We start from the raw sequence: 25,635 nt of genomic DNA, 5'->3' as shown, positions 1-25,635 counted from the left end.
AAAAAGAATGTAAATGGAACACTCCAACATTTAGAACTAACTGTAACATAACTTACCAAGAGATTAAATAAAATGAGCATTGAAAACTGAGAACTGTCATGACCAAGACCTAACCTGGTCTTCCAGTGTCCTCCATCTTAGTTAGCAAATGTAGCTTAGCAGACCAGAAGCATGAGATCGTCCTTGACACCCTCATCTTTGTCACTTCCTTTGCTTAATGTATTACCAAATTTTGTTACCAATTTCATCTCTTACTAAACTCTCAAACCTACTACCTCTCTCTACCTTAGGAGATGAAGATGAGTGGAGTAAGTAGTCTCAAGGGTTGCCAGATTTAGCAAATAAAGATACAGTATGCTCAGTTAAATATGAATTCAGATAAACAGTGAATAATTTTTAATATGGTATCCATTTTATTTATTTTTTAATTAACATATAATGTATTATTAGCCCCAGGGGTACAGTTAAACAGTGAATAATTTTAATATAATTATGTCATAAATATTACACATGCTTGTACTATTACACAGCAAACACTTATACTAAAAAATTATTTGTTTATCTGAAATTCAAATTTAAGTGGGTATCCTGTATTATATCTAGCAATCTTTTCACCTTTGTGGTGAGGCTGGGAATATAGAAGTATATAGGCAGGGTTCATAAAAACCAGGATTTTGTATGCTGAGTTAAGAAGTTTGAGTTTTAACTTGAATACAATGGAAAGCCTTGGAAGAATTTTTTTTTTTAAGTAAAAAAATCCCAATTAAAATAGCAAAAAAGAAGGGGTACCTGGGTGGCTCAGTGGGTTGGGCCTCTGCCTTCAGTTCAGGTCATGATCGCAGGGTCCTGGGATCGAGCCCCACATCGGGCTCTCTGCTCAGCGGGGAGCCCACTTCCTCCTCTCTCTGCCTACTTGTGATCTCTGTCTGTCAAATAAGTAAATAAAATTAAAAAAAAAAAAGAAAGAAAGAAAAAAGAAAAAGAGAGAGAGAGAGAGAAGCCTTGGAAGAATTTTAAGCAGATGATATTAAACTTGTGTTTTAGGTATATTATGTGGGCAGTGGACTGCAGAGGGAGCTGAAATGAAAAGCTATTGAAATAATTTGAAGAGAAATCTTGTGTTGACTTAAAGCAAGGTATTAGTGTTAAGAATAAAGAAAACCAAATTTGCAATACTCGTAGCAGTATCTTTGGCACATAACAGACTAGATATTTTTTGCCTTGGATTGAGCCTGGAGAGTAAAAAAGAAGAGAAAAGTCAGAAATAAAGAAGGGCCATAAAAGGGGCCAAAGGAAAAATGTTCATATTTGTTGTACTGATGTCCAGTAAGATAGGACAGAAAGGTTTCTGTTCATAAAGGTGGGACCCGAAACTAGATTGCTGTGGGTTTGGGAATAAACAAGAGGAGAAGAAGTTATGTTAGTATATGTGGACAGCTCTTTGAAGAAACATGCCCATGGAGAAGAGGAGAGAAAGGATGTAACAGGAAGGAGTATGGGGTACAGATAAGTTTTTGGTAAGATGAAAGAGTCCTGACTGTATTTTAAATACTAATAGAAAATTTGCAGTAAAAAGGGAGAGCCTGGAAATACAGGAGAATGGAAATGGAAGGATAGTTATTGAAGAATTATAATCACACGCAACCTTCTGTACCAAATGAAAAGTAAGTATTTTACATAGAGCTTATTTACTTGTGTGAAACCTAGAGCTCTTAAAAATAAAGCCCTTTATGTAGTAAGTCAGGTTATTCAACATATATTAAGCTTTTCTTCTAAACCTATTTCAAAGACACAGTCATTAAAATCAGGGTGTTTTGTTTTTGTTTTTGTTTTTTTCCAAATTTGAGTTCTACTTTCTATACTTACAGTTAATGAGAGATTAAATTATTAAAATATCTTTTTCTTTACAGATAATGCAGCTTGTGAAGTTTTATTTGCTGAGAAAACTTACCCTTCAGCCCCTGAGAAAACAAAGAAAAAAGTAAGCGTTGAAACAGAAAAACTATATAAATCATAAATTTCATTGATGTAGGACATATTCTTAACTAACGGTTTTATAGGAGTTATTTTTCAGTTATTTAAGTCAATAATTTCAAACTTAGGAATTAGATTACATTACTGTTACATGAATATATACTGTAAATAAATTTAATGAAAGAGAAAGTTTACAGTTTTTCCAAATTCCTTTTGGATAATTGGATGTCTATTAAACATAAATTTAAGGTAAAAATAAGACATTCGCTATGTAGCCAGAGCAGTGTTTTCTGCTGAGGAGAATTTGTGAATTAATATGTTAGATCTAGAATCTAGAGGTCTTTGGGGGGAAATATGAACTTTATTTTGTATGTAACAGGAGCTACTCTTTGAGTGACTATTCAGTGCTAGGCATTATTCTAAGCACTTTTTATAAATCATATCTTTTTCTTATAACATTCCTACCTATGAGGTTTTTGTTTGTTTGTTTTGCTTTGTTTTCACCTATTTTATACCTAAGAAAAATGAGGTTTAGATATTAATTAGTGTGTTTGAGGAGTTTGTGGCAGGTTTTTCTGGATCTTACATCTGTATTCTTTCCACTACACTTTACTGTCATTGTATACATTGGGTAAAAAAAAAATTGCAAAAGGGCAAGAGTCTCAGTAGGAAGATTCCTTAGTATGAAGTTACAGATATTTTAGGTACAAGATTGTGGTGGCTTGACAAGGATATTTTGTAGGAGAGATGGGAAATATGCATCGATTCAAGATAATTTTGCCTGTAGAGATCATGAATTGGAGATAGAAGATGAAGGAGTGAAGTGTCAAAAAAGACTTCTAGGTTTCTGTCTTCAGCAGCTTTGGTGGATAAAGGTACTATTTAGTGTGATAGGAGAGGCAGGGGGTCTGAGGGTACATGAAAATGAAAATGTTGTAAGGACCACTGGCTATAAATCTGCAGGTCAGGAAAATGGAAGATAAGTATACAGTGTTGCAGATATTTCTAAGTTTATACAAATAGATGAAAGCACCTGAGAAAGAATGAGTTTCTACAGAGTAAAGAAGAGAAAAGAGTCCAGGATCATTCCTTGGAATACTCAATAGTCAGGTAGAAAAGAGTAGACAGAGGAAAAGAGGAAAATGAACAGAATGTGGTATCATAGGAGAAGAGACAAGAATATTTACTCCTAAAAGGAGGAGTGGTTAATAATACTGAATGTTGCTTGGAATCCCAGTGTTATAAAGAACTTTGCAAATTTGGAGGACTTCTAGTTTCTGGTCTAGCACGTAAGGAACTTAGAAGTCACCACTTTGGCCTAACAAGTAAAAACCTGAACAAAGGGGCACCTGGGTCATGCAGTCAGTTGAGTGCCTGACTTTTTGTTTCTGCTTGGGTGGTGATCTTAGGATCTTGGGATTGGGCCCTGAGTTTAGCTCTGAGCTCTCTGTGGAGTCTGATTGAGACTCTCTCCCTCTATCCCCAACCCCTGTGCTTGTTCTATCTCTCAGTCTCTCTCTCTCTCTCTCTCTCTCTTAAATAAATGAATAAACCTTAAAAAAAAAAACCTGAACAAAGTTAAAAATCAACAAGCCTTTTTAGATATGTCAGAAAAATTATGTCATAGGCCAAAGTGCTACACTAATACTTGGAAAGACAGGTGGATACAGAGAATCATGACTTATTGGAGCAAAAACACTTGAACAGAAACCTCCCTGAGAACCATTGCTGGGATGGGAAAACCAGGGTTGGTGTGGTTGATGAGTTGCTAGAGGCTCAGTGAAGACAATGCTGAGAGTTAAAAACTCAAGATGGACACAGTCATCAGGGGCACTTGACACTTTTTTATCTAAAAACCTAAAGGGTTTTATCTTTAGGAAGGACCTCTATCAGATCCTTACAGTCAATATCTGAGAAAAATCCCTTCATGCTTTTGGTAATGGGAAGAGGAAAAGAACCATCTTGAAATATACTGGAATATTCTGTTCTTAACAAAGCCTTCCCTCAGAAGAATGTATTTCACCAGAGCCTAACTTGTTGGGGTTTTAGTAGAGCCTGACCTACCTTGGGGAAAGGAAATAGCCAACTTCAGCCAGCTCTGCTTTTACAAATGAGGAAAGGAAATATTCCAATTCCAGCTCTCTCTAGCCTTCCACATGGAGGAATGGAAATATCCAGATACAGGTGTCTCTACGTGTCCTATCCCACTTAAGAAGATATGGGGACTAAGAAGTACTGGCAAATTTTATCCTCCAGGTATAAAGGCTCAACAAAAAAGACCTAATCATAGCACTATGGCTTACACCTTGCCACTACATTACTAAAGGCCTATCTACCACCGTTCCCATTACTTAATACATCTTGTCTACCTTTTAGCAAAAAATTACAAGGCTTATTAAAAGGCAAAAATAAACAAACAAACAAAAAACACAGTTTGAAGAGACTGAATAGACATCCCCAGAGTCAGATAAAGCAGTAGTATTAGAATGATCAGACCAGAATTTTAAATAGCTATGATTAATATAATATAATATAATGCTAAGGGCATTATAGAAAAAAGTAGACAACGTGCAAAAACAGGTGAATAATATAAACAGAGAGATGGAAATTCTTTTTTTTAAATATTTTGCTTATTTATTTGAGAGAGAGGAAGTAAGAGAGAGCATGAGAGGGGAGAAGGTCAGAGAGAGATGCAGACTCCCTGTGGAGCTGGGAGCTTGATGCAGGACTCAATTCTGGAAATCCGGGATCATGACCTGAGCCAAAGGCAGTCACTTAACCAACTGAGCCACCCATGCACCTAAGAGATGGAAATTCTAAGAAAGATCAAAACAGAAATGCTAGAGATCAAAAATACTATAGCAAGAATGAAGAATGCTTTTGATGGACTTGTTAGTAGACTGGGCATAGTGAAGAAAGTATACTTGAGTTTGAGGATATGATAGTAGAAACTTTCAAAACTGAAAAACAAAGAGAAAAAAGACTGAAAAAAAGAACAGAATATTCAAGAACTGTGGGACAACTACAAAAGGTGTGACATACACATAATTGGAATTCCAGGCAGAGAAGACACAGGAAAGGTACAGAAACAATATTTGAAGCAATAATGACTGAGAGTTTCCTAAAATTAATGTCAGATACAAAATTATAGATTCAGGAAGGTCAAAGAACACTCAGCAGGATAAGTACCCTCAAATCTACAAATCGATTTATCATATTCAAACATCTTGAAAGAAAGAAAAAAATCTTGAAAGAAGCCAGAAGGAAAAAAACACCATGCCTATAGAAGAATAAAGGTAAGAATTACAGAGCTCTCCCTAGAAACTATCATCCAAGGAAAGAGCGACATGAAATACTTAAAGTCCTGAGAGGAAAAACACCCACCAACCTAGAAATCTATACCTCATGAAATTACCCTTCCAAAATGAAGGAGAACTAAAGACTTTCTTAGACAAACAAAAATTATAATTTGTCACCAGTAGGCCTGCTTTGTAAGAAATGGTAAAGGAAGTTCTCAGGGAAAAGACAATAATGTGTCAGTATAGGTTTAACGTTTCTAATAAATGTAAGACTATGATGGAGTATGTTAAATAAGGAAGATTATATATGTAGGGTCAAAGGCTATATGGGAACTCTGTATATTCTGCTCAATTTTGCTGTGAACCTCCAATTTTTCTTTAAAAATTTGTTAATTTGGGGGGCACCTTGGTGGCCCAGTGGGTTAAGCCTCTGCCTTTGGCCTGGACCATGATCTCAGGGTCCTGGGATTGAGCCCCGCATTGGGCTCTCTGCTCAGCAGGGAGCCTGCTTTCCCCTGTCTCTCTGCCTGCTGCTCTACCTACTTGTGATCTCTCTCTGTGTGTCAAATAAATAAATAAAATATTTAAAAATTTTTTAAAAGTAAAATAAAAATTTATTAATTTTTAAAAACTCAATTGCATTCAAAAATCAAGAAGGAAACTGATGACTTTAGCAAGAATAATTTTAGTGGGCTGATGAGAGGCAAGCCAGACTGGAAGAGGTTGAAAAGTTATAGAAAAGAAGGAAATATAAAATATAAAAAGAAGTAAATTGTGACACCAACAACATGAAACATATGTGGGGGTGAAGAGTAAATGTGTAGAACATCTTTATGCAGTTAAGTTATCAACTTAAAATGAACTGTTTGTGTGTGAGACACACAAAAAGTAAAGAGAAAAAAAATCAAAGCATATCCCTATTAAAAAAAAAAATCAGGGACGCCTGGGTGGCTCAGTTGGTTAAGCCGCTCGCTGCCTTCGGCTCAGGTCATGATCCCAGAGTCCTGGGATCGAGTCCCACATCGGGCTCCTTGTTCTGTGGGGAGCCTGCTTCTCCCTCTGCCTCTGCCTGCCGCTCTGTCTGCCTGTGCTCGCTCTCTCTCTCTCTCTGACAAATAAATAAATAAAATCTTTTAAAAAAAAATCAATTCACAAAGAAAGACAGCAAGAGAGGAAGATAAGAACAAAGGAAGTACAGAACTGTCAGAAAGCAATTAACAAAATGATGATAGTCCTTTCTATCAAATCATCAAATGATGATAGTCCTTACTATCAAGAATTACTTTAAATGTAAATGATTTAAGTTTGCCATTTAAAAAACATAAAGTGGGGGAATAAAAAAATAGCCTAACTATATGCTGCCTAAAAGAGATTCACTTAAACTTCTTTCTTTCTCTCTCCCTGTTTTCTTTCTTTCTTTCTTTCATGTAGGAGGCTTGAAACTCATGACCCTGAGATCAAGAGTCAGACACTTAACCAACTGAGCCACTCAGGTTCCCCATAGATTTGCTTAAGGTTTAAAGGCAATTAGGCTGAAAGTGAAAGGATGTAAAAATTTTTCCATGAAAGTGTAAACTAGAAGAGATCAGGAGTAGTTATATCAGACAAAATAGATTTTAAGTTGAAAGCTATAATAAGAGACAATGTTATTACATAAAAATAAGGGCCAATTTATCAAGAAGATATAACAGTTGTAAATATATAAACATCCAATATTGAAGGACCTAAATATGTTAATCTTTAACAGGTCTGAAGGCAGAGAAAGACAATGCAATAGTAATAAGATACTTCAATACCCTACTATCCAACAATGAATAGATCATCCAGACAGAAAATCATTGAGAGAATAATGGATTTGAACAACACTTTAGACCAAATAGACCTAATAGACATATACAGAACATTTCATTCAACAATAGTAGAATCCACATTCTTGTCAGTGCACATGGAACATACTCCAGGATAGATCACATATTGCATCACAAAACAAGTTTTAACAAATGTTAAGAAGATTGAAATTATATCAAGTATCTCTTCTGACATACTGGCATGACATTAGAAATGTATAACATAAGGAAAAGGGAAAATTCACAAATATGTGAAAATTAAATAACACATTTTTGAATAACTAATGAGTCAAAGAAGAAATCAAGAGATATCAAAAAAATCTTAAGACAAATAAAAATAGAAACACTACATACCAAAACTTATGGGATGCTGCAAAAGTAACAGTAAGATAGAATTTTATTATGATAAATACCTACATTATGAAAAAATTAAGATCTCAAACATGCAACCTAACCTTATACTACAAAGAACTAGAAAAAGAACAAAGTCCAAAGCAGAATGAAGGAAATAAAAATAAGAGAAGAAATAAATGAAATAGAGATTAGGAAGGCAATAAGAATCATTAACAAAACTAAGAGCCAGTTTTTTTGTTTTTTTTTTAAAGATTTTATTTATTTATTTGACAGAGAGAGATCACAAGTAGGCAGAGAGGCAGGCAGAGAGAGAGGAGGAAGCAGGCTTCCCGCTGAGCAGAGAGCCCGATGTGGGGCTCGATCCCAGGACCCTGGGATCATGACCTGAGCCGAAGGCAGAGGCTTCAACCCACTGAGCCACCCAGGCACCCCAAGAGCCAGTTTTATTAAAAGATAAACAATGGAAAAACTTTAGTCTAAGAAAAAAGAGAAATGACTCATTAATAAAATTATCAATGAAAGATAAGACATTATGGTGCATACCACAGAAATACAAAGGAACATAACAGACTACTATGAATAATTATATACCAAAAAATTAGGTAACTTAGAAGATATGGATAAATTCCTAGAAACAGAAACTTACCAAGACTGAATCATGAAATAACAGAAAATCTGAAGAGACAATAAAAAGCAAGGAAATGGAATCAGTAATAAAAAGATCTCCAGCAAATAAAAGGGACCAGATGACTTCACTGGTGAATTCTACCAAATGTTTAAAGAAGAATTAATAACAGTCCTTCTTAAACTTTTCTAAAATATTGAAGAGGAAGGAACACTTCCAAACTCATTTTAGAAAGCTGGAATTACTGTGATACCAAATCCAGGCAAGAACACTGAAAGAAAAGAAACTTACAGGCCAATATCCCTGATGAACATAGATTTAAAAATCCTCAAGAAAATACTAGCAAACCATATTTAAGAACACAATGAGAAGATCATATACCATGATCAAATAGGATTTATCCTTGAGATGCAAGGATAATTCAACATAAGAAAATCAATTAATGTGATAACCCACATTAACAGAATGAAGGATAAAAATCATATGATCATCTCAATAGATGTAGAAAAGCACTGGACAGAAGTCAACATCCTCTCATGATAGAAACATTCAACAAATTAGGTGTAGAAGGAATATACCTAAACATAATAAAGGCTATATATAACAAGCCCACAGCTGATGTCATACTCAATGGTGAAAAGTTAAAAGTCATTTTTCTAAGATCAGGAATAAGAAAAGATGTTCACTCTTTCTATGTCTTTTCAACATAGTACTGCAAGTTTAGCCAGAGCAATTAGGTAAGAAAAAGAACCAAAAATCATCCATATAAGAAAGGAGGAAATACGGGGCACCTGGGTGGCTCAGTGGGTTAAAGCCTCTGCCTTTGGCTCAGGTCATGATCCCAGGGTCCTGGGATCGAGCCCCACATCGGGCTCTCTGCTCCGCGGGGAGCCTACTTCCTCCTCTCTCTCTCTCTGCCTGCCTCTCTGCCTGCTTGTGATCTCTGTCTGTCAAATAAATAAATAAAATCTTAAAAAAAAGAAAAAGAAAAAGAAAGGAGGAAATGAAATTATCCTTTGTAGATGGGATGATCTTATATATTGAAAACCCTAAAGGCTCCACTGAAAAACTGTTAGAAGGTAAATAAAATCAGTAAAGTTACAGAATATAAAATCAATACACAAAGATCTGTTGTGTTTCTATACACTAGCATCAAACTCTTTGGAAGTAAAATTAAAAAGCAGTTCTCTGAGATAAGAGAAAAAATATATGAATATATATAAGAAAAAAATATATATAAGAGAAAAAAATATATAAAATATATATTGGTTTCTGCCCCCATTTCCTGGCACAGAGCTCCTAAACACTTGTAATTTCCTAAGTGATGAAGAAAAAACCAGGAGCATCTCTTGTTTTAATATTTTGGTTTTTTTTACTTCATCCCTCACAGAGGGCTCCTAAAACCTTTGTAATTCCTAATTGATAAGAATACTAGAGGATCTTTTTGGAGTGCCTGGGTGGTGTAGTTGGTTTGGCACCCACTCTTGGTTTTGGCTCAGGTCTTGATCTCAGGGTCGTGAAATTGAGTCCCACATCAGGCTCCAATCTCAGTGTAGAGTCTGCTTGGGACTCTCTACCCCTCTCCCCACTCTCTCTCTCTCTAATACATAAATAAATATTAAAAAAAAAAAGAATACTAAAGGATGTTTTGTTCACGAGACAACTCTGAGTGGACTCCTACATGGCTCTGGAAGGGGGTTGGTCATCAGAAAGACCAAGCCATAATTAGAAGCTTAAAATTTTCAACCCAGTTACCGCCTTCTCCAAAGAGGAGAAAGGGGCTTGAATGAAGTTAGTAACTGATTATGCCTATGTGAGAAGGCCTCCATAAAAATTCAAATGGTAGGGGATTTGGAGATCTTGTAGGTCAGTGAACACAACCACACCAGGAAGGTGACAGAGCAGAACTCCATGGTGGCAGAAGTTTCTATACTTGGGACCCTCCTAGACCTTGCTCTGTGTTCATATGTATCCTTTATCATAACCTTTAATAAATTAGTAAATGGAAGTAAGTGTTTCCCTGAGTTATATGAGCTGCTCTAGCAAACTAATTGAACCTGATGATGGGGTGATAGAGGCTTTCAGTTTGTAGACAAATTGTACAGAAGTTGAGGAAACCCCGGGCACCTAGTACTTGTGACTGGCATCTGAAGTAGGGTAGGAGCAGTCTTGTGGGACTGAGCCCTAAACCTATGGGATCTGACCCATCTCCAGGGAGACAGTATTAAGATTGAGTTGAATTGTAGGACACCTAGCTGGTGTTGCAGAGAATTTCCTGTTTTGGTAAAAACCTCAAACACATTTAGTGACTAGAGGTATCAGAAGTGTAAGTACTTAAGGACACTCATAGGAGAAAGATTCACTGGGAGAGAAGAACTGTGGTTTTTCTTTCAAAAGTCCCATTCATAATCTCATCAAAAACAATAAAATACTTAGAGATAAATTTAACCAAGGAGATAAAGGACCTGTACATTACCAACCCTAAGACACTGATGAAAGTAATTGAAGAACACACAAATTAATGGAAAGATATCCCATGTTTTTAGATGTGAAGAATTTATATTATGAAATTGACCATCTTAATCAAAGCAATCCACAGAGCCAGTGTAATCCCATTTAAATTTCCAATCATGTTTTTCTCAGAAATAGAAAAACTATACTTAAATTTGTTTGGAACCACATAAGACCCCAAATAACCAAAGCAATCTTGAGAAAGAAGAACAAGCTAGAGACATCACATTCTTGATTTTAATATATATTACAAAGCTATAGAAATGGAAACATTATGGCTCTGGCATAAAAAGAAGCACTTAGACCAGTAGAACAGAATAGAGAGACCAGAAATAAACCCACATTTCTACAGCCAATTGATTTTTGACAAGGGTGCCAAGACCACAAGTTGGAGAAAGTATAGTCTCTTCAATAAATGGTAATGGGAAAGGTGGACATTTACATGCAAAAGAATGAGACGGGACTCCTATCTTATACCACTCACAAAAAGTTAAGTCAAAATGGATTAAGGACTTAAATAGACCTGAAACCATAAAACTCCTAGAAGAAAACATAGGGCAAAACCTCCATGACATTGATCTTGGCAATGATTTCTTTGATAAGACACCAAAAGAACATTTGAAAAAATAGTAAAGTAAAAGGTAGTGAGACTACATTAAGCTAAAGAGCTTTTACACTGCAAAGGAATTAATCAGTAAGTTGAAAATGCAAGCCACAGAATGGGAGAAAATATTTGCAAATCATCTTATAAGGGGTTAATATTCAAAATATTTAAAGAACTTGTACAACTCAATGCCAAAAAACCAAAAAATCCAATTTTAGAACAGGCAAAATACCTGAATAGATGTTCTCCCAAAGAAGACATAGATGCTGCCAAAAGGTACATGAAGAGGTGCTGAATATCACTAATAATCAGAGAAATGCAAATGCAAACCACAAATGACACCTGTTAGGATGGCTATTATCAGAAACACAAGAGATAACAAATGTTGGCAAAGATGTGCAGAAAAGGGAATCCTTAAATACTGTTAGTGGGACTGTAAATTAGTACAAGTATTATGGAGAACCGTATGGTGGTTCTTCAAAAAAATAAAAAGAACTACGATGTGATCCTGCCATTCTACTTCTGGATATATATCCAAAGGAGAAAGAAAATGAAATGGGTATCGCAAGGGATAGATATCTGCATTCCCCTGTTCACTGCAGCATTATTCACAATAACCAAGATATGAAAACAGCCTAAAAGTCCTTCAATGAATGAATAGATAAAGAAAGTATGGTATAGATATAGATATAGATACAGATACAGATATAGATATAGATATAGATATAGATATAGATATAGATAATGGAATATTATTGTCATAAAAAGAAGAAAATCTTGCATTTACAATCACATACATGAACCTGAAAGGCCTATGTTAAATGAAATAAACCAGAGGAAGACAAATACTGCATAGTATCACTTATATGTGGAATCCTAAAAAACAAAAAACAAAGCCAATTTCATAGAAACAGAGAATAGAAAATATAATGGTAGTTGCCAGGGTCTAGGCCTCTGGGGAAATGGGAAGATGTAGGTCAAAAGGTACAAACTTTCATTTATAAGAATAAGTTCTGAGAATCTAATGTACAGCATGGTGATAATTATAAAACAATATTATTTACTTGAAAGTTACTGAGAATAGCTCTTAAGCTTTCTCACCACACACACACACACACACACACACACACACTCAATTTATATGTTAGGTGGTGGATATGTTAATGATCTTGGTCATTTGGCAATGTTTATGTGTATCAAATCATTAAAATCACTTAAAATATATACAACTATATTTGTCAGTTTTTCCTCATTAAAGGTTGGGGTGGGGGGAAGTGGGGAAGTAATGATTATGTATGGAACTTGACTCTGAGGAGAAATTAAGAAAAAGCACAGTAACTAGAAGGAGAGGCAGGGTCAGAGGAAACATGTTTTGTTGTGTTTGCTAAATCATTTTTGAGGGCTATTGGGAATGATGGAAATGAGGAAGAGGGGTTGGCTGAATGTAACCCAGTGGGCACCTGAAGCCTCTATGACCTAGTGATCTAGTTGAAGTTGGCCTGAATTTCACTTCTTTAGCCTAAAACAATAAAACATCTTCCCCATACTTTCTGTTTACTTTTCCATGCTTCTTCACTTCCTCGAAGTTACATTTCCCTTTCTGGTTTACATGCAAACTGTTTCAATTTCATACTCTATCAATTCACATACACAGGTACACACACTGTGTATACAAATCAAGGATCTTATCATTTAAATGTGTCACATCTTGATTAAATGCCATTTCTTATGCTCTTGTATGATCTGTTCCTTTTCAAAACTGTGCTCCTAATAGGTGGTTCCTGACTATAGTTTTATCATCCTTGGGATGCTGGTGTATAAGAACTTTCCTATAGTTCTCAAATCAAGATATACAAATGGCCAATAAACACATGAAAAGATGCTCTTATGATTAGTCATTAGGGAAATGCAAATCAAAACCACAATGAGAGATTACTTAATACCCATTATGATGACTATAATTTATAAGATAGCCAATGAAAAATTATAATAATAATAACTGTTGCATCCTACAGCTTGGATGAACCTTGAAAAACAAAGAAGCTGGTCAAAAAGACCACATATTATATAATTCCATTTGGGTAAGCAAATAAAGACTAGTGGTTACATAGGTCTGGTGGGAGGTAGAATGGAGACTTATTGCTAATGGATATGGAGTTTCTTTTGGGGGAACAAAAATGTTCTAAAATTAGGCTCTGGTGGAGGAGGAGTTGATATTGCAGAGGATTAAGAGGACACTAAGCTTGTCTTGTCCCTCTAATATAGCTAGATAGTTACCAAATCATTCCAAACACCCAAGAAAGCAGTTGGAGATCTGAGAACAAAAACTGCAAGTCTACAAGTAGGAAAGCAATTTTGGAAATTTGGAATTTTGGAAAATTATTTTGACAAACAGACCAAAACACACCCAGGATCTAGTTTTGTTGTTGTTGTTTCTTTCTTTTTTTTTTTTTTTTAAAGATTTTATTTATTTATTTGTCAGAGACAGAGGGAGAGAGAGTGAGCGAGCACAGGCAGACAGAGAGGCAGGCAGAGGCAGAGGGAGAAGCAGGCTCCCTGCCGAGCAAGGAGCCCGATGTGGGACTCGATCCCAGGATGCTGGGATCATGACCTGAGCCGAAGGCAGCTGCTTAACCAACTGAGCCACCCAGGTGTCCCGTTGTTGTTGTTTCTTTTCTTCTTTTCTTTTCTGGACAAAATGATGAGATGGAGAAATTTGCTCTAAAATAAAGAAAAGGAGGTAGTACTCATGGCCAGGGATTTAATCAATACAGATGTAAGTAATATGTCTGAACTAGAATTTAAAACAAAGCCTATAAGGATACTAGCTGGGGTTGAAAAAAAGCATAAAAGACAATAGAGAATCCCTTACTGTAGAAATGAAAGAAAATCTAGTCAGGCTGAAAAATAAATGCTATAACTGAGATGCAATCCCAAGTGGAGGTCATAAAAATGAGGATGGATGAAGCAGAGCAGTGAGTCAATGATATAGAAGATATAATTATGGAAAATAATGAAGCTGAAAAGAAGAGGGAAAGAAAAGTAATGGACTATGAAGGACTTAGGGAACTCAGTGACTTATTAAAATGTAATACCAGCCCGGTGATGGGTATTAAGGAGGGCATGTTTTGCATGGAGCACTGGGTGTTATATGTAAACAATCTTGGAACACTACATCAAAAACTAGTGACATACTGTATAGTGACTAACATAACATAATTTAAAAAAAAATTAAATAAAAAAATAAAACATAATACCATTCATATCATAGGAGCCCCAGAAGATGAAGAGAGAGAAAAAGGGGCAGAAGGTTTATTTGAACAAATTATAGCTGAAAACTGAAAAGACAATAGTCATAAAAATCTAAGAAGCACAAAGATCTCCCATTAAATTCAACAAAAGCCGACCATCACCAATGAGAAAAAAAAGTCCTTAACCTAAAAGGGAAGACAAATCAGGTTTGCAGCAGATCTGTCCACAGAAACCTGACAGACCAGAAAAGCATGGAAGGAAATATTCGATATGCTGAATGGGAAAAATATGCAGCCAAGAATTCTTTATCCAGCAAGGCTGTCATTCAGAATAGAAGGAGAGTTAAAGAGTTTCCCAGACAAACAAAAACTAAAGGAGTTCCAGACCACAAACAATCCTGCAAGAAATTTGACTCTTTGAATGGAACTCTTTGAGTAGAGGGAAAAAAAAAAGGCCCAAAGCAAAAAGACCAGAAAGGACCAGAGAATAGCACCAGAAACCCAGCTCTACAGGTAACACAATAGCACTAAATTCATATTCCATGCTCATGGATTGGAAGAAGAAACATTATTAAAATGTGTATATTACCCAAAGCAATCGACACATTTAATGCAATCCCTATCAAAATACCACCAGCATTTTTCACAGAGCTAGAACAAACAACCCTAAAATTTGTATGGAACTACAAAGACCTTGAATAGTCAAAGCAATTCTGAAAAAGAAAAACAAAACTGGAGGCATCATGATTTCATATTTTAAGCTATATTGTAAAGCTGTAGTCATCAAAACAGTATGGTACTGGCACAAAAACAGATACATAGGTCACTGGAACAGAATAGAGAACCCAGAAATGGACCCACAACTCTATGATCAACTAATTTTCAACAAAGCGGCAAAGAATAAAAGACAGTCTCTTCAACAAATGGTGTTGGGGAAACTGGACAGTGCCATGCAGAGGAATGAAATTGGACCACTTTTTTATACCAACACAAAAATAAATTCAAAATGGATGAAAGACTTAAATTGAGACAGGAAACCATCAGTATCCTAGAGGAGAACACAGGCAGAAACCTCTTTTACTTTGGCTGTATCAACTTCTTACTAGATACGTCACTGGAGGCAAGGGAAACAAAAGCAAAAATGAACTATTGAGACTTCATCAAGATAAAAAGCTTTTGCACAGCACAGGTAACAATCTATAATACTAAAAGTCAGTTTCCAGAATGGGAAAAGATATTTGCAAATGACATATCTTATAAAGGGTATCTAAAATCTATAAAGAACTTATCAAACTCAACACCCAAAACCCAAATAATCAAGTTAAGAAATGGCAGAAGCCATGAATAGACACTTTTCCAAGAAGACATCCAGATGGCTTACAGATACATGAAAAGATATTCAACATCACTCATCATCAGGGAAATACAAATCAAAACCATGATGAGATATTAATTCACACCTGTCAGAATGACTAAAATTAACAACACAAGAAACAACAGGTGTTGGCGAGGATGCAGAGAAAGGAGAATCCTTGTGCACCGTTAGTGGGAATGCAAACTGTGCAGCCACTCTGGAGAACAGTTTGGAGGTTCCTCAAAAAGTTAAAAATAGCACTACCATATAATCCAGCAATTGCACTTCTAGATATTTATCCAAAGGATACAAAAATACAGATTTAAGGGGTACATGCACCCCGATATTTATAGCAGTGTTATGAACAATAGTCAAATTATGGAAAGAGCCCAAATGGCTGTTGACTGATGAGTGGATACAGAATATATCAACACACACACACACACACACACACACACACACACACACACACACACACACAGGAATATTCATCAACCATCAAAAAGGATGAAATCTTGCCATTTGCAACTACATGGATGGAACTAGAATGTATTATGCTCAGTGAAATAAGTCGGTCAGGGGAAGAGAAATACTATATGATCTCATTCATATGTGGAATTTAAGTAAGAAATAAGATGAATATATGGGAAGGCAGAAAAGGGGGGGAAAAAAGGAGAGAGGGAAACAAGCCAGCAGTGACTCTTAACAATAGAGAACAAAGCGAGGGTTGATGGATGGGTGAACTCAATGAGTGATGGGTATTTAAAGAGGGCATTTCTTGTGATGAGCACTGGTTTGTTTGTTTGTTCATTTGTTTTTTAAAATTTTATTTATTTATTTGACAGAGAGCACAGTAGGCAGAGAGGCAAGCAGAGAGAGGAGGAAGCAGGCTCCCCACTGAGCAGAGAGCCCAATGTGGGGCTCCATCCCAGGACCTGGGATCATGACCTGAGCCGAAGGCAGAGGCTTCAACCCACTGAGCCACCCATGCGCACCTAGCACTGGTTTTATGAAGTGATAAATCACTGAATTCTACTCTAGAAATCAATATTGTGCTCTATGTTAACTAAAATTTAAATCTAAAAAATAAATAAAAATTAAAAATCAATATACTGAAAACCATTGAATTTTACTCTTAAAATGGGTGAGTTTTATGGTATGTGAATTATATCTCAATAAAGCTGTTTCAGAAAACCTCAACAAATTCCGTATACTATTATGTGGAAGAGGGAAGTCTTTGAAAAGATGAGGAAAGACAGGATCCAGAATACAAGTGGAGGAACTGGCCTTTGAAAGAGGAAGAATATTTAAAAAAAAAAAAAAAAAAAAGAGGAGGGATATTACCATTGTGCTATATTTGTAAAAGTAGTGGTGTAGGGGACTCCTGGGTGGCTCAGTTGGTTAAGCGGCTGCCTTCGGCTCAGGTCATGATCCCAGCATCCTGGGATCGAGTCCCACATCGGGCTCCTTGCTTGGCGGGGAGCCTGCTTCTCCCTCTGCCTCTGCCTGCCATTCTGTCTGCCTGTGCTTGCTCTCTCTCCCTCTCTCTCTCTGACAAATAAATAAAATCTTTAAAAAAAAAAAAAAAAGTAGTGGTGTAGTGGTAGCAGCATGGGCTTTGTGCTTAGAAGGATCTCACATTTCATTTAATGCTATGCTGTTGCCCTGACATTTTTAATAGTTTTCTTAAACAAGAGGCCCCACATTTTTAGTTTGTACCAGGTCCCCCAAATTGAGTCCCGAGAGGTCACATCTTTTGATTTCTTCTGTTGTTGTTGGGCAATGTTGTTGGGTAATGTTGGGTAATGTCAGCAGAGAATGGTAGGGAATATTTCACTCTCATCTCAGAATCCAGATAAATGTAGAAACATTTCCAGTCTGTGGTTTTTCCTTTTGAGTTTGTGGTGACTTTGATATGTCCAGTACTTAGTTGCAGTGGAGGTACGGAAGATGTTGATGTCAGGAGTCATCTAGGGTTGGGGGTTTGTCAGACATCTGCGATAGAAAGAGAAAGGGTTAATGACAATGATGGAAGGTGATAGATGAGGAAGGAATGACAGGAGAAGGATAATGTATGAAGATAAGTGGTAGGATCAGTAAGTTGGAGATTTCATTGAGGGAGGAGTTTATATCATGAAGATAATTGAATGTGGGTTGGAAGGATATAAGAAACTATTCAAATTGGCAATTCTCTAATTTCTGTTGATGGTAAGAGCTGTGTTTGATTTATGTAGTGACTAAAATGCCATGAGGAGAAAAGGTTATTGAGAATGCAGAGGTCAAGCAACTGGGAGGCCAGTTGGTTAGATGGATTATCAATTTGTGTGATGAAATTGCTGAGAATAATGACAGGAGTCAGAGAAAAAGCTGTATGTAAGGCATATATGAGGGAAATGGATCGGTAGATGCCGGTAAGTACCTTGCTCTTTGCTGCATACCCTTGTTCTTTTCTTTGCTTAGAGTAAACCTTATAGCTCCTTGGTTTCCTTCCTTCCTTCCCCTCCCCTCCCTCTACCTTCTCTTTATCCTCTCAGCCACAACTCAAAATACTGTCATTCTTTCAAGACTCAACTCAAATTGTACCTCCTCAGTTATGTTGAATATATGTAAAAAAACGGGGAATACTATTATAAATACATCTCAGAAGCACCGTACAAGTTACATAGGAGAAGCAGTTACTCAGCAGTCTGCGGTTTTAGTCAGAGATTAATTGGTAAAGCAACACACTATTTTGTAGTTGTAGCTTCCTGATGTCTTAACACTTTTGGTTTCTTAAATGAAGATTATTACATAATAAATACATTTATATAAATGTATTTGACGTTTTCTCTAAAATTTAGTTTTAACCATTGGCAGATGGACAGATCTCATTACATATTTTTTTACTGAACACTGTTTGGGAGATGTTACCTTAAATGTGGTAGGGAAATTTTTTGAGTTGTGTGTATTTTAAGCTGTTTTGTCTTTTAATAGATTTTATTTTTTAATACATAGAAAACTTTACTTTTTTTTAACTTAAGTATCTTTAACTTGAAAACTTTTTCAAGTTGAGAGAATAACAATAGAATCATCTATCTATCTATAAATTTATATGTATATATGATTGATGTATATACCCTATTTTAATCATAATAATTACAACATATTTCTATCACAATAAAATATCTGAGAAGTGCTACAAATGTTTTTATAGTACTATAAAGTGTATTTCATGAATATGAATTTGTTTCAGCCAGAAAAAGATCCTGTACCTAGAAATACATATTTTCAAACAAAGTTAAGGTCTCGTCATGTAAAAATCAAGGTTCCTTCAAGTAGATCAATTACCAAAGTTCCATTGTCTCACCTCCTGGAACCTGCATTGGTAAGCCCTGACCTTCTATTAAATAATTCTTGAAAAGCATATACCAAGGAAATGTACTTATTGGAAAGATTTAGATATGCCTAACTTCTTAACAAATCTAGGGAAAAAATGCAGAGAGCTTTATGTTTACAACTATACACAGATTAAAAAAATAGATTGTCAGTTAACAATTGTGTGTCTTGGGACCACTGGGAAGCAGATATTCAAGCAGAATTGAGTTCAAGTGGTGTACTGAAAGGGGTAATACCTGAGGAAGGAGCAGGGAGAAAGCTGTATTGGGCAGCAATAGTCTTAGCCCTCAATATACATCTGCCAAAAGCTCTCCCATTTCAAGGTCTGGAGCAAAGATTATCCAATACAGGATTCTTACGTTGCTTCCTATGCTCAAACCTTGGCTGAGGGTTGCCTGAGAAGATGATGGGCTCAACCTGAAAGCTGAAGCAGATTCCAGAGAAGTTGCAATGGGCCAGGGGGTGGCTGTCACCTAACTGCACTCCTTGCAGTGGAACAGCAGTTTCTTTGTTCAGGGAGATCTGCCCAGAGCACCTCCATGGCAGCCACAATGATAAATAATAACTGTCACTGAATATCTCCTACTCTACAGGCTCTCTTTACATGTATTCTTTGTAACTGTTGCACAACAATCCTTAGGAGTAGAATAATCCCTGTTGTTCAGATGAAGAGAAGATAAAATAGCTAATGAATTAGAGAGCTGACATATTCAGTGTGCCAGGGAAATATACCCATAAAATTTTTTTGATAGAAAATTTCCTAGTAAATGATCCCATATTACATCTTGAACAAACAACTAGTTTAAGAAATGTTAAGCCAGAAAGGAAAGGAAGAATGAAAAAAATGAGGAAAGAAAGAAGAAAGAAACCTAACATAAACTTTCCTTTGATGTTCAATTTCCAACTCTGGGTTTGTGTTCCAAAGTTGGCAGCATATAATAAACACCTATTCAAAGAGATTTATCAGAGGGACTGATTGTTTCATGGAATCCCAAAGTTGAAAAGATAGCTGATTGCTAGAAATAAAGTTATCTATCTTCTCTCTTTTTGAATAATTGTGTCACTCTGTTTTGCTGCTCTCCTTCTCTGACTTTTTCCCTGGTTTTTGTCTCTTCGACTCCAGCTCTTTATTCTTTCTGTCTCTGCTTTGATCTCTCTCCATCTGCCCTTCTCTGTCTCTGACTCTGTTTCTCTGTCATTTCCTTTCTGTTCATAGTCTGTTGGTCTCCATCTTCTCCATCTTTCTTCTCCCTCCCTCTCTCTTCTTAGTGTTCCTCTCTTTTGTCTCTCATCCTCCCTCTCTTCCTTTCTTTTTCCCTCGCCCCCCTCATCTCTCCTCCTTTTCCCTCTCCCATCCCTCCCTTTCTCTCAACTTTTAGGACTCTCATCCTGTCTTTCTCTTGCTCTCTCACTCTTTCTTGATTTGTCCACCTGTCCAATATCTGTCTGCCTCTTTGCATATTCAGGAAATAGAAAATGAGTCTTTATAATTTCTCTAACTTTGATATTAAATAAATGGAAGTATGTATATATATTTAAATGTATGTATTTTAAACCAATTATCCTTATTGGATATATGTTTAACAGCTTCACAAATAACTTATAATCCCTTTCCATGAAAAGTAGAATAATATACTAGCAATTAAACAAATGCTAAAGGTAAAATAATTTTCTTAGCAGTAAAAAAGATAATTAAACACCATTTCCCAGTTCAAAACTTTAATTAGCTTTTCTTCCTAAATTAAGAGTGATTTCACCCAAAGTATTCTTGTAGTATTCTTGTGCCACGCAGAACTCTCAGGAGTTCCTTGACCTAGCTTAAGCCAGAAAATTCTTTAGTTACTTGTCTAGTGGTTTAAATTTAATTAGCACATTAAAGTTTTATTAGTATGACACTTTATAATCTAGTCTACTAATTTGATATTGTGTTTTTACTGTATTAAATTAGTTTATTTATTTATGCTATTCAATCTCCTATTTCACAAAACACTGATAGACAACAAATTCTAGTATTCCTGATAAGAAGAGCAGAGGCCTCTTAACAAGTACACCATCTTCACAAACTGCTGGTTTAGTGGTAAGTATTAGCATTTGTCACTTTTAGTATCTATGTTTTGGTTCCCCCTCTTCCCTATTATTCTGTTTCTGTCACACCAGGGAAATAGTCTATTTAGGGAATAATGTCTATTTTTCTGTTGTATAGACTTGCTTTCGCTGGATGTACTCTATATACTGCTCTACGTAAAAGAAAAATTAGAGGGGCACCTGGGTGGCTCAGTGGATTAAAGCCTCTGCCTTCAGCTCGGGTCATGATCCCAGGGTCCTGGGATTGAGCCCCTAGTCGGGCTCTCTGCTCCGCGGGGAGCCTGCTTCCTCCTCCTCTCTCTCTCTCTGCCTGCCTCTCTGCCTGCTTGTGATCTCTGTCTGTCAAGTAAATAAACTTAAAAAAATTAGAATACTATAGCACCAACCAGGGTTTTCTTTTGTTTTTTGTTGTTGTTGTTGTTGTTGTTGTTTGTTTTTTATTGTGGCACAATGTAACATAAAGTTTAACATTTTTAACTTTTTTTTTTTTTTTTTTTGGAGAGAGACAGAGAGCATATAGGCAGGGTGTGGGAGGGGCAGAGAGCAAGAGAGAAAGAGAGTCTTAATTAAGCAGGCTCCACTCCCAGTGCAAAGCCGAACTTGGAGCTCTATTTCACAACCCTGAGATCATGACCTGAGCCAAAATCAAGAGTGGGACACTTAACTGACTCAGCTACCCAGTTCTAAAATTTACCATTTTATCCCTTTTTAACTGTATAGTTCAAGTACATTCACATGTTGTGCAACCATTACTTTTTTTAATGCAGATTTTCTTGCAAAGTTTTTCTTCTTGCAAAATTGAAACTCCATACATTAAACACTAAGTACCCATTTCTCCATCCCTCACTTCCTCTCAACCACAATTCTACCTTCCCCCTCTGAATTTGACTGCTCTATATACTTCATATAAGTGGAATCATACAGTATTTGTCCTTTTGTGACAGATTTCATTTAACATAGTGTTTCATCCATGTTGTAGCATATGTCAACTTTTTTCCTTTCTATAGGCTGAATATATTCCATTGTATGTATATACCACATTTTGTTTATCTTTTCATCTGTCTGTGGACATTTGGGTTACTTCCACCTTTTGGCCAGTGTGAATAATGCTGCTTTGAACATGAGTGTTCAAATATTTCTTTCTGATTCTGTTTTCAGTTCTTTTGGTATACACTTTAAAGTGGAATTGCTGGATCAAATGGTAATTCTCATTTTTAACTTTTTGAGGAACTGACATACTGTTTTCCATAACAGCTGCTCTATTTTAAAGTCCCAGTATCAATGCACAATGGTTCCAATTTCTCTACATCCTTCCCAACACTTGTTATTTTCTATGTGTTTTTCAAAATAATCGCCATCCTCATGGGTATGAGATGATATCTCATTGTGGTTTTAATTTGTATTTCCCTTATGGCTAGTGATGTTGAGCTTCTTTTCACATGCTTATTGGCCCTTTTATCTTCTTTTAAGAGATGTCTGTTCAAGTCTATTGCCCATTTCTTAATCAGCTTATTTATTTGTTGTTGAGTTATAGGAGTTTTTTTTTTTTTTCATGTATTCTCTATTTTAACCCCTTGTCAGATATATGGTTGGCAAATATTTCTCTCATTCTATGGGTTACCTTTTCATTCTGTTGATAGTATTCTTTGAAACACAAAAGCTTTAATTTTTATCTAGTCCAATTTATGTTTTTTTCCTTTTCCTGTGCTTTTGGTGTCATAGCTGAGAAATTATTGCAAAATTCAATGTTATTAAATTTTACCCCTCTGTTTTCTTCTAAGAGTCTTATAATTTGGCTCTCATCCAACCAGAGTTCTTCTTAGGTTCAACTAAACAATAGAAATACAACTTACAAGCAGGGCAGAAACAGGTGTTCCCCTTCAGTGGGATCAGTCTTCACAGAAGTCTATGGAGCAGTTGACTTAGCAGTTTGGGTACAGCTCAGACACAAGTAGATGAGATCCATATCTTTTGTAATACCACACAGACATAGCTTCCAGTGTCCCCACAATAGACATGCCAAATTACAAGAGTCAGGGAAATCCAAACTATGGTGCTTTTCATAAGGTTTATTTACATATAGTGCATTTATCATTCATTCATAGTGCAGTTATAGTTCTTCCTAGTCCAGATGCAATTTATCAATCAGACATCATTTTTACCATTAGCAATGTTGGCATTGTTACTTTATCAGGTTCCATTAGGAACTGAGCATGAGAATTAAGCGAAGATCAGTTTTTCAAGCTGGGATGAAGGGTCCTTTATAGGTTTACTTATTCTGGCTATTTCATTTGAATGAAATCATATAATATGTGGCCTTTTGTGTCTGGCTTCTCTCACTTAACATAATGTTTTCTAAGTTCATCCATTTTATAACATACACTTTCTTCCTTACTTTTGACTGAATGATATCCCATGGTAAGGATATACTACATTTTGTTTACTAATTTGTCAGTTTGGGGACATTTGAAAAATAATATTGCTATGAACGTTCACGTACAAGTTTTTATGTGAATATGTGCTTTCAGTTGTATTTTGTATATGCTTAGAAGAGGAAGTAGAATTGCTGAGTCACATGGTAACTTATGTTTAACACTTTTTTTGTAGTGGGCTTTTTAAAACAGCTTTATTGAGGTATAATTAACATACCATACAATTCACCTATTTAGAGTGTGAAATGCAGTGTTTTTTTAGTACATTCACAGGTGTGTGTAATCATCACCACAGTCAATTTTAGAATCTTTTTATCACCTCAGAGAAACTCCGTACTTTTTCCCAAGGAAATGCTTCTAATGAGATAACATTTCACCTTTAATTATGTAAAAAGAATTGTTTCTGCCACATTTGACATCTGTAAGAGTAATATATTTTTTTATAGATTGATTTGTCCTCAGTGCAAAAAACATCTTTTGAAGAACTATTTCCAAATGTCAGCAATTATGTTAATTCAAATGAAATTGTTCCTGTGTCAAATTTGCAAGAATGCTCTTCAAATGAGGTTAGTATTTTCCATTTTTTCTTCAATTATTGAAATTAATACTGTTATATTGGATACTTTGTATATGAGATACTTTAAGAAATCTGTAACTCATTTGAGGCTAACATCATCCACATGAGGAGGCAGCTATCGGTTACAATTCTAAATAAAGAATGTTAGGCTGCCAGGGCCAGAACTCTACATTGTGAGGGCCTGAGGCTATTAAATTCTTAACTAGAGGAAACACTGTTAGCCTGCTTTGATCCATGGCTCTGTTTTCATCTGTACATATAAATTAATAATCACCAATTTCATTTTGTTAGGATGAATACACGGAAGTACTATGCTCCTTTGAAAAAAGAAGACATAAAATTCATAAAACTAAGAGCCATGGGTGTGGGAATAGTGCTAGAGGATGAGCAGAAAAAGAGAGTACAGAAAGTGGGGTGGGGAGAAAGAAAGAGCCAGAAAGAAGGGACATGGGAGCAGACGGAGAGACAGAAGGACAGAGTGGGAGAAAGAGGCAGAGAGAAAAAGACATAAAAAGGCAAAACTCAAGGGATATGTAGTGCTTCACTGTAGCTAGGCCTTTTCAGTGTGACTCTGTGATGAGGGTGGGAATCTGGATGGTGAGAGAAAGCTGGAGATGAGACTGTAAAGATAAACAAGGGCCAAGATCTCAAAGGGTCTTTAATCCATATTAAGTAATTTGGATCTTTTTCCTGAGAGGAGCCAATAAAGAATTCTGAACAAGGGATGATATCATATGTCTTTCTAGCTCCAGAGGTGGAGAACAGATTATAAAAAGCTGAGACTAGAGATAGTTAGAGGGATAATTTCCTGGGAGAGAGAGAAAGAAAATGTAGGTAAGAGGTTGAAGGGAAGTAAAAATAGATTGAAGTAAGGACTTGGAATGGAAGAAGTTGAGAAACACAAGATTATAGCCCATTATTGAGAGGCCAGATGAAACTGGAAACTATTACCTCTCTTAAAAAGCATCTTTATTGAGGAATAATTTATATGCAATAAACTGCACATATTTAAAGTGTATAATTTGAAAATTTTCACCTATGTATGCAACTGTGAAACCACCAACACAGTCTAGATCATGAAAATATCTGTCAACCCAAAAGTTTCTTCCTCCTGTTTTATATTTTTTTCCTTCCTGCCCCTGTCACCCAAGCAACTACTGATCTAGTTACTGTAATTATAGATTGGTTTACATTTTCTAACGTTTTGGGGTCATTCAAGTGAGAGAGAGAGAGAATTTTTGGTCTGGTGTCTTTAACTCAGCATAGTTATTTTTGAGATTCATTCATGCTGCTGAGTATATCGATACTTTGGTCATTTTTACTGCTAAGTAGTATTCCATTTATGGT

At 35.9% G+C, this 25,635-nt stretch overlaps 1 protein-coding gene across 5 annotated transcripts in view; it reads left to right on the top strand.

Annotated features, from left to right (window-relative positions):
• The window catches only part of MEIKIN (meiotic kinetochore factor), a 90,493-nt gene that overhangs the window by 44,948 nt on the left and 19,910 nt on the right, over positions 1–25,635 (top strand). For all 5 annotated transcript variants that reach the window (XM_047731551.1, XM_047731553.1, XM_047731552.1 and 2 more), the window contains 4 exons: positions 1,911–1,981; positions 19,052–19,183; positions 21,191–21,271; positions 24,158–24,277. In XM_047731551.1, coding sequence (XP_047587507.1) covers positions 1,911–1,981; positions 19,052–19,183; positions 21,191–21,271; positions 24,158–24,277 — 404 coding nt within the window. The remainder of the gene's footprint in view (positions 1–1,910; positions 1,982–19,051; positions 19,184–21,190; positions 21,272–24,157; positions 24,278–25,635) is intronic.

Source organism: Lutra lutra, chromosome 5 (assembly GCF_902655055.1).
Source record: "Lutra lutra chromosome 5, mLutLut1.2, whole genome shotgun sequence".
Lineage (NCBI taxonomy): Eukaryota > Metazoa > Chordata > Mammalia > Carnivora > Mustelidae > Lutra > Lutra lutra.
The sequence above is the reverse complement of the archived record's forward strand: the minus strand, read 5'-3'. Positions and strand labels throughout refer to the sequence as shown.